General features: G+C 39.3%; 1 protein-coding gene across 9 annotated transcripts in view; it reads left to right on the top strand.

Moving 5' to 3' along the window:
* Positions 1 to 12,457, top strand: part of diaph2 (diaphanous-related formin 2) — a 323,477-nt gene that overhangs the window by 238,417 nt on the left and 72,603 nt on the right. For all 9 annotated transcript variants that reach the window (XM_085903879.1, XM_085903888.1, XM_085903893.1 and 6 more), the window contains one exon: positions 10,992 to 11,157. In XM_085903879.1, coding sequence (XP_085760005.1) covers positions 10,992 to 11,157 — 166 coding nt within the window. The remainder of the gene's footprint in view (positions 1 to 10,991; positions 11,158 to 12,457) is intronic.

A 12,457-nucleotide genomic window follows, 5' to 3' on the forward strand; every position in this document is an offset into this window, starting at 1 on the left:
CCTTTCAGGTGCGCTACCAAATTTGCAGACTTTAAACCATGTGTCGGGAACCTATGGCTCGCGAGCCAGATATGGCTCTTTTGGTGACATTATTAAAATGAATATTAGTACACTCAAAAAATCCTTCGTCTTAATTAAAATACATGCATTTAATTGAATCTAGCCTATCGTTTTGTTTAAATGGTATGGCTCTCACGGGAAATTATTTGTAAAAAATGGGCATGTATGGCTCTGTCTGCCAAAAAGGTTCCCGACCCCTGCTTTAAACAATAACCCAGAGAATTTTACAAGGCTTTGCAAACATGGATCAAACAGTTTGATCCATGTTTGCTTCACTCTGCTAATAATTAGTGCACCATCCCACTTCCAGATCCTTGTCACAGATCCTTGCACACTTATTGCTGTGACTAAGATGAAATTAGTAGATGCATTTTAGCAAGAATGTTGTTCATTGGAAATTAGTAGACACATTTTAGCCAGAATGTTGTTCACTGGTTGAGTCACACTGTTGAGATGGTGTTTTGGCATTTACTCAAAGCCAGCCAGACACTTTGGCATGACATACATCATGAACCCAACGCACAAATAACAATGATTTTCCCAGAGTGTCATATTTCTGTCTGCAATTTTAATATAGAGTTGCTTACACACACACACACACACACACACACACACGATTACACACACACCTACATACACACTTACACACACATACACACACACACACACACACACACACACACACACACACACACACACACACACACACTAACACACTCACTAACCTAACTCTAGCCCTATACACACACTGACAGTACTGCTATCTCTTCTTCATGAGAGAAAACAGGGTGTGGTGGATAAGAGCTGTGGACATCTGGCATCTGGGGTTGCTCTAATTTACGGGTTTGTCTGTGGTTTCCCGCCTCGTGTGCAAGGGGAAGGAGGCTGTAACAAGGTGCCGCTCCACAGGGGGGAGTTGTGTTTAGTGGTGGCATTGATTTTATAAAAGGTTGCTCAGTGGGTAGGCCAGGTAGGCCTGTCAGCCTTAGCTAGCACTAAGCGAAGCTAATAGCCTCTGTACTTTTCCAAGAATCTTCTTTAAGTTTAGTGTTTTCTTTTGTTGTGCTATGTATGGATTTGCATCAAGACTTTTATGGGGGCATCGAATGACGTTATCATTTGATTGAGTTTTGAGATGTTAGCACCACTTGACAGTAGCTTAAGCACCATGCAGAGATGAAAGCTAAGAAAAGGAAGCAGTGGCACTGAAAGACAACTAGATTGACAGTTTTGCTTGCTTCTTTTGACAAATGGTTACAGTTATAACAAATGACGCATGTCACAACTGTGGAACAAAGGTCAATAATAGAAGGAGGAGTGAGGAAGCGATTGAGAGAGCGTCACTGAAACCCAACACACATGGGAGTGAGCGATAGAGCACCAGCATTCCTGACAATTTAGCAAGACCTCATACAAACACTATAATAGACTCACCACCATTAAACCGTCTAAGACCTAAATTATAAATATGTTTGATCAATACTTAAAATAAGAGGAAGACACTGCTCAAAGCGATAGACCTTTTGAGAATTGTGAAAGAGATGCGTTAGCCAGTCAGTTAACAAGAACAAATCCTAATCTTGTTTGCATGAGTGTTGGAGTAAACTGACACATTTTCTTGCCGGAGCAAGCCTCGTTTCATCAATTTGTGAATTTGGCAGACCACTCTGCACCAGGGTGGGTGTCCTGTGCCTGGCTCGCTGCACCTGGGAATTTTGTGGCTGAAAGTAGACTAAACTTTAGACATGCTGAAGCCATGTCTAACTGTTGTCACAGGTCATGTAATGCGATTTTGGTGAATTCGATTGTTGCACAGGCAGACAGATCCTCTGCGGACCTGTGTGGGGAATGGCATCAAATTTATTCTATTATTACGGCAGTAGGTTGGAATTGGTCGGAATAATATTAACACAATTATTTAATTATTAAATTCACCCTCCTAGCTGTGGCACAGCTATGTGAAAAATTGGTATGTCACAAACAGACAGTTTCTTATACACACTCTATGCGCTTCAGTCTTCTACATAGACTCCAGCAAATCAGTTACCTCTTCCACCATGGCAATGACTGCTTCTGTTGTGGCAATTTCAAAGGGAATGAGAAGATACTTTAAATGGTGGGACTCAATTGGCAGGCTGTGTTCACGCCCACAACGGCGCAAATTGCTCATTTTTAATTGCACCAAGTTGTGTGCATCTGTAAAAATACAAACACCCAGTTTAATGCACTCTTGTGCAGATTTAGAGTGCACTTCACACTAGACTTGGACTGGGCACAGAAAGAGAGGTATCCAAAGCTGTGGAGTATCTTATCTAAGGCCTCATTGCTCTTCATTCGAGTGTAGTTTGACGTTGGAGGAGGGCACTTACTGTGGGCTGTCATGGGGCTTTCTTCGCGATGGTAGCTCAATCATTTCCAAGTATAATATCTGTATTTACATATGTATTAGTTGGGAGTGTGTGTGTCAGCATGAAGACAGCTGCCAAGCACGCACATCTTTTCACATCGCGATTGGCAGTATTCTGTCACTCATTAGGCGCTCATCATTGGCAAAATCCACTTTCTGTAAGTATACTTCTCACTTTTATCCCAGGCTGCTGATTTTGTGACAGCGCCCTCTGTCCATCTGCTGGGACACACCACTAAACAAAAACAAACAAAAAAAGAGAAAGGAAAGGCAAATCCCAGGGTGATCACTTTATCCCACTCCTGATTGCCAGATAATTATCAGTTAATTATTTAGGGCCTTAAATTAATTGGCTAAAAATAGCCTCTGTGCCTGCGTGTTGCCAACGGAGACGGCTCCAATATTCTTTTCCCCACTCGTCTCCGCCTCTTGTGCTTAATCTTTGTCAGGCGCCGACATCAATGTAATCTAATAAAGGAGAGGAGGTTATCCCCTCTGTACATTAAGTCTAATTACTTAGCCATCATCACTTATTGTTTGAATTTCCCCATGACATGAATTCTCTCTTTCTGCCAATTATGAGCGCAAAGTGCATGTCCAGTCCATCGTTCACTGAGCTCCACGGATATAAAAGAACATCAGCTTTTAACTGAGTCTGCACTTTTTTTATTTACACTCAATAGGCCAAAGTCTATTTAGAAATGCCCACCAGCTCATTTCACAGGCTACTGTGTCTATTGATAATTATATCAATGTTGTGTTACAACACTTAAAAAGTGTGTTGCATCTAATCTTAACTTCTCAGTTTACTCTTAGGATACTTCATTAAGCTGGAACAAAAAATGTCCTGCAAGTGGTCTCATAATGGGATCCATTAGCTTCAGGAATCGAAACGTATCATCTACTTTTTTTTTTTTTTACTCCGCCCATGCACACGCATGCACACCCACTCACCCGCACACACAACAGCAAGGGACAAATAGGCTAACCTGCCCAATGAGTTTATGCTGCAGTAATGATTAGACTATTGAATGGCGCCGCACTGCTGGGCCACCGGTCCTACTCCGGAATGTGATCAATAGACTTCCTATATGCTCTGTGTCCATCCTACTTTAGTTTGCCATCTTTCTTCTGTCACCACTTCCGCGGCTCTGTGAAGAGAAAACATTGGCCGCCATTGATTATGAAGAAAATTGGATCACAATGTATTGCTCTATGGACTTTAAACCAAGTGAAAAGCACTCAATAAAAGACTTGGAAACTGAAAATATCAACCCTAGATATTTGATTTGGCACACTAAAGATGTTCCGTTGTGCTGTTGTTATCATAAGTTTTGGTTTGATAATACAAAACAACCAACCTTGCATAAATGCTGGACAAGAAGTTTTTGTAAAATACTTTATATTCAAATGTTTTGTCCAGATTGTTGCATTGTTTTTGCTTTTGTTCTTATTACGGGATCTTTTTTGAAGTCATAAAAATGCGGACCATATGTAATTTTTGTAGTTGTGGTAGTATTAGTAGGACCATTAGTAATAATAGTTGTTTTGGTGACATTTTCATTCTCAATATTGTTACTTACTGTAACAGTAATATTGATATGTATTGTCATTGCATAGTTTCTGATTATTATTATTCATTTCAAAAGCCCATTTTTCATAATCTATTATTATTCATATTTTGTTGATAGATCGTGGACACAAAGACTCAGGAAAGAAGCAAAAGAAAGAAAAAGTGATGTTAGATAAAAATGATATTATAGACCAATAAGGTAGGTGATCTGATGTTGCTATGGCAACAACTGAGCCCCCATGATTCTTATTACAAAGTCTTGTACCATCCAAGTTATTTGTTATTATGTGCTTGTTATTTTAAAGTCAGCCAACTCCATTTTGTCGATTTAAGTTAATCATAATGATCACATGAAATATCTACATATGCTTTCATTTTGAAGAAGAGGGGTCTTTAGTGTTGTGTGATACAACCAATCAATAACATTGTGTCTTTTGTGAATAGCACGTAAATCCCTCTACCCTTTAAGTGGTGTGATGTTATTTACGAGATTAGCGGCATACGTATTAAATGACACGCATGGCACACGAGTGCTTGTCACTTTGAAGGGTTCACGCCTGACGTGTATGGCGGGGATTGATGTTTACTGATTAAATCAGCGGCAGCGAGAGACTTGACCTTTTTAAGATTTTACAAGTCTAAGTGTTGTATTGGCACTGTCATATATGTGCTGGTTTGTGGAAATGACGCGGGAAGGCACGGGCCAGGGGCGCCAATGCGTGAGATGAACTAAAACAAGCATGAAAGCTTATCATTTTATAGTGAATGTGTGTGGGTGTGTGTCAGGTGTATAGTGGACCCTCACATTTTCTCCATCCTAAATTCACGACTCGACAGGTCAGTCCAGAGGTTCTAATCCCCTCATATCTAATTGATATGCTCTCTCTTTTCTTATCACATGTAGTCATTATTGAATTGTTCCAACGGCAGCTGGGTGGTGTAGTGAGGAGTTTTGAATGTTAAAGCAAAAGCGACCCTCCTCTCAATAGGAATAAATATTTCAGGCAGCGGAATACATTGACAAGCATGCGGTGAAATTGGCTCCATATCTTGTGGTTGGAGAAAGAAAGTCTTGTGCCTCTATAAATCAATTGAGTATGAATGCATCAATATGTGAAATGACAGTTAAGCCCAAACATATTCTTGAGCCTTCGACAAATGTTGAGTCTTAGCTTTAACAATTTTTTTTTTTACTCTGTTGCAAATCAAATTACGACTTGTTCTCATTGTCATTCCTTCATTTATTCATCAACGCGTTCACTGTAAATGTACACTACTTGATTAGAACGCTCTACAGATTGTGGTAAATGTTATTGTGATAGATTTTGAATTTTAGAAAGTTTTACTTTATGTGGTTGTCACGTGTGGAATGGAGCTTTCGAATGGAGAAATTTTGACTATCAGATATAACAATAATTGACTTGTGCCTTTTTCCGTCAAGAAAATATCAATTCAAAAAATGTAAATCAAATGTTGCCAAGGGTAGAAATATAATTACGGAGAGGAAACAGTATGATTGAGCATTTGAGGGACCGAAGCATGAAGCACACTGATTGTCTGCATTAATTACAACTCATGAAGAGGGTGGCTTCAACTAATCACCATCACCCTGCTGGCACTCTCTGTAATCCAACACTGTGTGTATCGCGTATAGATGGGTGGTCGAACTGGAGCTTCTTGCTGGTTGATTGTCGTCCAAGTCGTTGTGATGACTTTGGACAAACTCCAACAATTCACATTGAATTGTCTCACTGAGGCATTCAAGTTTTAAACAGATTATCTCCGGTCTATGAGCCTGATTTGAATGATTGAATCAGCAACGTAAACTAAACTCTAATGGTCATACAGTATTTAGGCTCGGATACAAAGAATAAAAAAAAAAAATAGAACATATTTCCAGGCCTTTAATATCAAAATAAGTTATTGTAATTCAATGTTCTAAATACATTGTTTTTTTTTAATTGTGTGAACCACATTGAGTTACCCAAAAACATCTTGTCACAGTACATAAGATCAGATACAACTTGTATTGTTACTCAGAAATGATTTTAGCTCATTTGTTGTAACAAGACTCCATTATAATAAGGTTGTGTCTGTTAACATTATGACATATTTATATAAATCAATCGCTAAAATCTACTCTACGTAGGATTATAAATATGTTGGATTCACAAGACTTAACCAAGCACACACAGCAGTACCCCACAAAAGGTTATATGAGTACAGCGTGCATAGCATTACATACAAAAGCCTACACAAAAATTATGCACTGGGATATAAAAAGTACATGTGTGGATATTCACTGTCACACTCACACTTTGTTACTTGCATACCAAAACTAGGCTATGTAGCCTTAAAACATGAAATCTAGTGCACGTGGCATTGGGGACACCACCATCCTCTTTTCGTTCACTTTGGCACCAGGTCACATCCCAAATTCCAGAATGTGGCCGTTTGCCTAATTCCCCGTGACAGTTCCAGTGCCGACGCTGTGCTCCCTATGCTGGACGCTGTCAGCCTCTTTCCTGCCTGCCTACAGACCTCGCTCTCCTTGTATGACCACATACACGAACACATGGCAAAACACATCTTCATCAATGTGAGGCATTAATGAAACGGTTCCCTTTGTCTGCCTTATCTTGAATCTCCATCGCTGCTTGAATCACCTGGAATTTCTCACCCTTTCGCACATCTCTCTGCATTCGTTCATCCATTTCATGTGCACCTGTGTGGCTCGGCTGTGCTCCGTCAGTGGGCACCCTCGGTGTAATTTGGCCCGCAGTCGCTGTTTGGCAGTCGGCGTAAGGCTAAAGAGAGCAGCCATGCTCAAAGCAGGCTTAGTGCACGACGATGGATGGAGGGCCCAGCCAGCACACAGGAAAAGCATTAAATAAACATTAATGGAACTGGGTTGAAGGAGATTTATTTAGGAGGCTTTCGGCCCCACGGTTTGTGTTTTTACGCAGCACTTTTGAACACTCCCTAATTCATGTTGGTAACACATCCTGATTGGTGGTTTGGTTCCTCAAAGATTGCAAAACTGAAAAAGAAAATCAGACTTGGATGTATTTTTGAAGTCGTGAACGGCCTTAATCACTGCTTACTGATGTTGAGAGTAACTTGTGGCACGTCAACATTTCAGTTACGAGATTAAGCACATAAATTTGGACATGTCACTGAATCTCTGTTAATACATCAAGCAATGGCCTGACAATTGAATTGACCAAGAACAATAAAGAATAGATACACTGTACATTATTTTTAATATGCAACATTTTCACATTTAAAGGGGTACACATTATGGAAAATTTACTTTTTAATTGATTGTATTTACCTTCGGTACAAACGAAATTAGATGTGTTGATTTGATTGAAGAGTTTTTCCTTAATGACTTAAAACACCAGGCCTTGAATGGCTTCGATGGTCGTCTTACAGCTGTCCTGGATGGCTTTGTACAGTACAAAAGTGTTTCTGTAGCACTTTGAGATTTTTTTACAATGTAAAGTGCAATATAAATATGATGTAGTATTATTATTATTATTATTATTATTATTATTATTATTATTATTATTATTATTATTATTATTGGTGAGGCTTGTTGGATAGCAGATCAGGGATATACATAATATGACTCATACAGATTTAATGTCCATAATACATTTATGCAGTTACATAAGAAACGAAGGCTCAGTCATAGGCTACTCGTGTGTGTGTGCGTATTTGTGTGTCGTGTGTGTGTCAGGCCTCATCACTAAGACATATCTTTGGTGTGGAAATACAAGAAGCCTAGGCAACCTCGGTCCAGCAGGAGCCCCACGGGACGAATACCAATGTGAACGTTCGCAAGCATGTGTGTGTCTATGGTGTGAGGATAAAGTGTGTAGTCAACATTCCGAGAAGAAGAAACATAAAGAGCCAGAGGGCACAAAGAGCAAAAACAAACCCATGCTTCAAGAATGTTACTCTGTTTGTGACCTAAACGCCTAGTCGAAGTCAATGGCACTCAAAAATACATATAAAAAGAATATACTTAGATACTGTATTGAAATGTGCTTAGTTTTGGCAATCCCAGTACTTGTTGTTTGTATTACTGTTTTTGTTATTTTTGGTGATGTTGTAAGTTGTACTATGTCTACATGTTTAATGTCTAATACTACATTAGATGGGCCAAAAGAGTGCCTCCTACTTCATTGTTGAGAGACATGAAATTTTTTGTGTTGGGATATCCCACGACTCCCTAATTGTGTGTTGTAGTATTTGTACGTTGGAATGCATGGGGAAATCCAGAAGATATCTGACAGGATAAATTGTGTACATTTTACGACCATCTTTTCTTCCCCGTTTTTCTTTTATTTTTTAAAGAAGCTTTGTAGTAATGCCCTTCACTGTCTGTTTTCTTCTTCTTGAGAGTTTTCAAGTGAAGATTAAGGGAGGTGCACATTGAAAGAAATAAAAGTTCCTGATAGAAGCAGGGATGGTAAATCATGTTCGGAGAAGCAGGAGGGCTTTTCACTTACCTGGAATGCACCATCCTGTGCTGGGGTGATTCGCATGATCTAATCCAGCCAATTTGCACTCCCTTTTTTACATGCAAACAAAGCTAAGACAGTATGGGACTCAAATATGTGTGTAGATACAACACAGGCACGGCAGATGATTCATGTCACTTATTAAAAAATAAAAAAAGCAAGGGACTCAATTCCTGAACTTCTACTTATATAGGATATTATATTATTTTACTTATAACAAGATATATGGTCATAATCACTTTAACCACAGTCAAGCCTTTTTGGCTGATAATGAATATATTTGATATTGTGTATTCACATATTTGTTTGCATAACATGGAAGGTCAGCTACCATGTGATTATATAATGTTTTGCATAAACACAGATGAATACTAGCAGTCGGGTTGGAATGGCAGTCTCCAAATACCCACTTCACAGCAGTTAGCGCGTAGTTCTTTGTAAATGTCCTTTTCATGCGTTTATCATCTGTATACATTTCAGTGTGTAATTTGCAATGTCAAAGACAGTGTGTGTCTTGACTGCACTGAATTTAAAGGAATTGAGGGCATTCACTTCTTTTGACTGGGAAGCAAGCCAACTTTGTTCATTCCCACAACTGCGCGAATGCCATTTTGTATTTGCACCCATGTACAAAAGTACCAAAAGAGAATAAGACTCCACCCGGTCACACAGTTTTACTGCACTTTTCGCTACTTTGGGCCTTGATAAAACCTCTGTCAGAGTCACGCCATCACTGAGTGCAAACTGAACCCAAGCTCTATTGAAGACAGGCAAGAACACCACGACACCAATAGTGGACATGCAGTGCTCAAGATAACAGCACTCGAGTGTAGCCCAATTGTATCGATCTGCAATAGCACTTCACAAGTTGCCATGCAATACAGATGTGAAACACTTCTCAGAAACAGTTAGTTGGTGTTGGGATTCACAGGTGGTCAAAATGTACTTACACTAATCGAGTAAGGAATGGCAAGCAAAGTGGCCTCACAGTTCTGAGGTTCTGTCTTGGACTCTCTGCCCTGGGCCTCCCAGTGCTTACACGGATTATCTTTGTTTATTCCAGCTTCTTCCCACATTCCAAAAACATGGGTCATCTGGGATAGACTCTAGCTCACGTCTGACCCCAATAACAGCATACATAAAAGAGACAGATGGATGTTTTGATAAGAACATTTGCAGTGTGTAAGGAATGTAAGGAATTAAAATGTAATGCCAGACGTGTTGAACTTTAATCACTCACTGTAGCTAGAAATGGTTACAAATGTAGGAAATAAACAGTTTTTGTGGGCATACAGTGAATAATTATACATTTGTTTTGATACTTGCATCAAATCTACAGTCGTAGCCGATCATTGTGATGATCTTTGAGCTTTTCCTGGATTGTTTGTGGCCGTTCCTTTTGAGTCTTCCGAGGGTCCAAGCACTAGTCGCGCTGAGGTCAGGTGGCTGCTGCGATAATGCTTAACTGATGTTGGCTGTCAATAGCCATTCACCAGGAGAAAAGTGGCGAGCCTGTTCAGTAAATTACACAGTACGGCGTGAGAGGCCAGGTTCAAAACAACCTGACCCTGCTGTTGTTGGGAGAAACAATAGAACAATGACTCCAATCAGCTCCTGCCGCAGCCGTGTGTGACGAGCCGCTGACTACAAAACACCTTTTTCCATTGGTGCAACGCTGCGGCTCTTAGCTCACTATGCCATTGACTCTAGATGTGATGGCGGGGTTATTGTTATGATATGTTTGAGTGTCTCTGAGTGACTCTTTTGATTTATATGCCCCAGTCCCTGTTGACCTTGATGCAGGTACCACCTCCCATTGATGGTAGCTATCACATACAGTGATACCGTATAGTACCGCAATGGTCAAATACCTGACAATTTGGTATACAAAAAGTACTTTTGAGGAAAATATGCCAATCTGTCAACTTAATATTAGGAAGAATCATCATCACATCCAATTCCTCCCTTTGTGGTTTTTAGCAACTGAAGCAAACACCTTCAAAACAGAAAAGACTCCAGCGATGTACCATTGATTTTGTCCTGCATTGGCATGTTTCAATGTCTCGATCAGTCGGAAATGAATGCTACTATTCAAATTTCTGAGATGTGTTGCTTCTCTTAGTTTTGAGTGATCTTCTCAACTGCAACATTAACTTATGCTACATAGCTATTCGCAGACTGGTTAGCTGTCATGTTGTGCTGTGACACAAAGCATTTTATGAATGTATTGTATTGTAATTTTAGGATATCCATTGATATTGGAGTTATTTTTTTTACTTGTTTTTGTGATTGATTTAATTTTACTTTATAGGTAAAAATGTTAACTAGGGTACATTTTATTCCTAAAATTGTTGACCAGATCCAATGTGTTGAAACATTAAGTCCACATGGTTCCCTTTTTTCCTTAATTGTGTCCCCCTCACGGCTTCTGCAAGCTTTCACGGGAGCAGTACGAGAAGTTGTCAATTATGCACAAGAACATGGAGAAGCTTTACGAGAACACAGGTAGCTACTTCGCCTTCGACCCGCAAGTCATCAGTGTGGAGGACTTCTTCGGGGAACTGTCCAACTTCCGCATCCTCTTTTTGGTGAGTAAACAATCTATCAAAAAGTTTATTTTGTATGACACTGTATTTTTTTCTCAGTACATTGCATATGTGTATCACAATGTAGTGCAGTTTAGTGAAAACAGGTGTTTATGTATTTATTTATTTGTTTATTTATTTATTTATTCATTTATTTATTAATGAATGAAACTGTAGTTCTTCAAACCATCATTAATATTTCTTTCATATACATATATCATGACATTTTAATAGCATGAGGAAAAGGGTCCCCGAGTGAAGCTAAACATAAGCTTATATAACGGGGCCCAGACATACGTACAGACATTCGAAAACATTATTTGAAAGTATTTTTAGTAGTATTATTCAATCAAAGTAGTTACTATAAGCTGCATGTGTATGAACTCAATGGTTTCTTTGACATTTTAGTTGGAAGTCGTGCAAAATTTCTTATTTACTATTTTCTGGCCACATGAATAAACTCATACATTCCAACCGACACTACAAAACTTTAAAACCAAATGTTGCCATAAATTCAAAGATTTTATGTTAGTGAAAAGTGAAAAGTGAAACAAAATGGTGGTCATGATTGCACACATTAAAGACTATGTGTTAAAAACAGAAGGACTAAACATAGTCTCTGAGATGAATGGAAGCCTTTGATTACATTGACGATGCCACATTTAAGAATAATTTTGCCACACAAAAACAAATACTGTATTGATGCTTTTATTTACATGAGGCAAGGAGACTCAAATAAATAATAAGCAGTGAAGCGGCAAAATAAATGTTTTACTTTTCTCGTTTTTCAGTTAAGTAAGTAGTACATCATTGCAGAACAACAGCAAAAAAGCAATAATTATTCCCTCGGATGATGAGATTAAACATATCTCTTCAATGGCATTGGCAGCCTCCCAAAATTGTCAGAAAGGAAGCAAGGCATTATTCCATGCAGTCTTCACTCCCCATTAGGAACGCCAAGGTCGTCGTGTCTGTATCCGTCTCCTCGCTTCACTCTGATCCCCATCTGAGACCAACTTTTCACCCCATCTCCAATGCCCCTCCCCACCATCAAAGTGTAACTGCACACAACACTCTGCTCCCTGAAGGTTTCCCGTGTTGCACATCTCTAAAAGAGGCATCCACCCAAGAAAATAAATTATTCTCTCAAGCAAATAGCTGCATATGAATATTTTATTACTGATTTAAACTTCCCTGCTATGAAGAAGGCGGAAGAAGACGTGAGCGGGCCACGGGGTTACAGTGGTGTGACTAAATTGTCTGGAAATAGGGGAAGAGTGTTGCTCATAAGGTAATTGAGAAT

This window comes from Syngnathus leptorhynchus, chromosome 2 (genome assembly GCF_054491065.1).
Source record: "Syngnathus leptorhynchus isolate UIUO chromosome 2, UIUO_Slep, whole genome shotgun sequence".
Lineage (NCBI taxonomy): Eukaryota > Metazoa > Chordata > Actinopteri > Syngnathiformes > Syngnathidae > Syngnathus > Syngnathus leptorhynchus.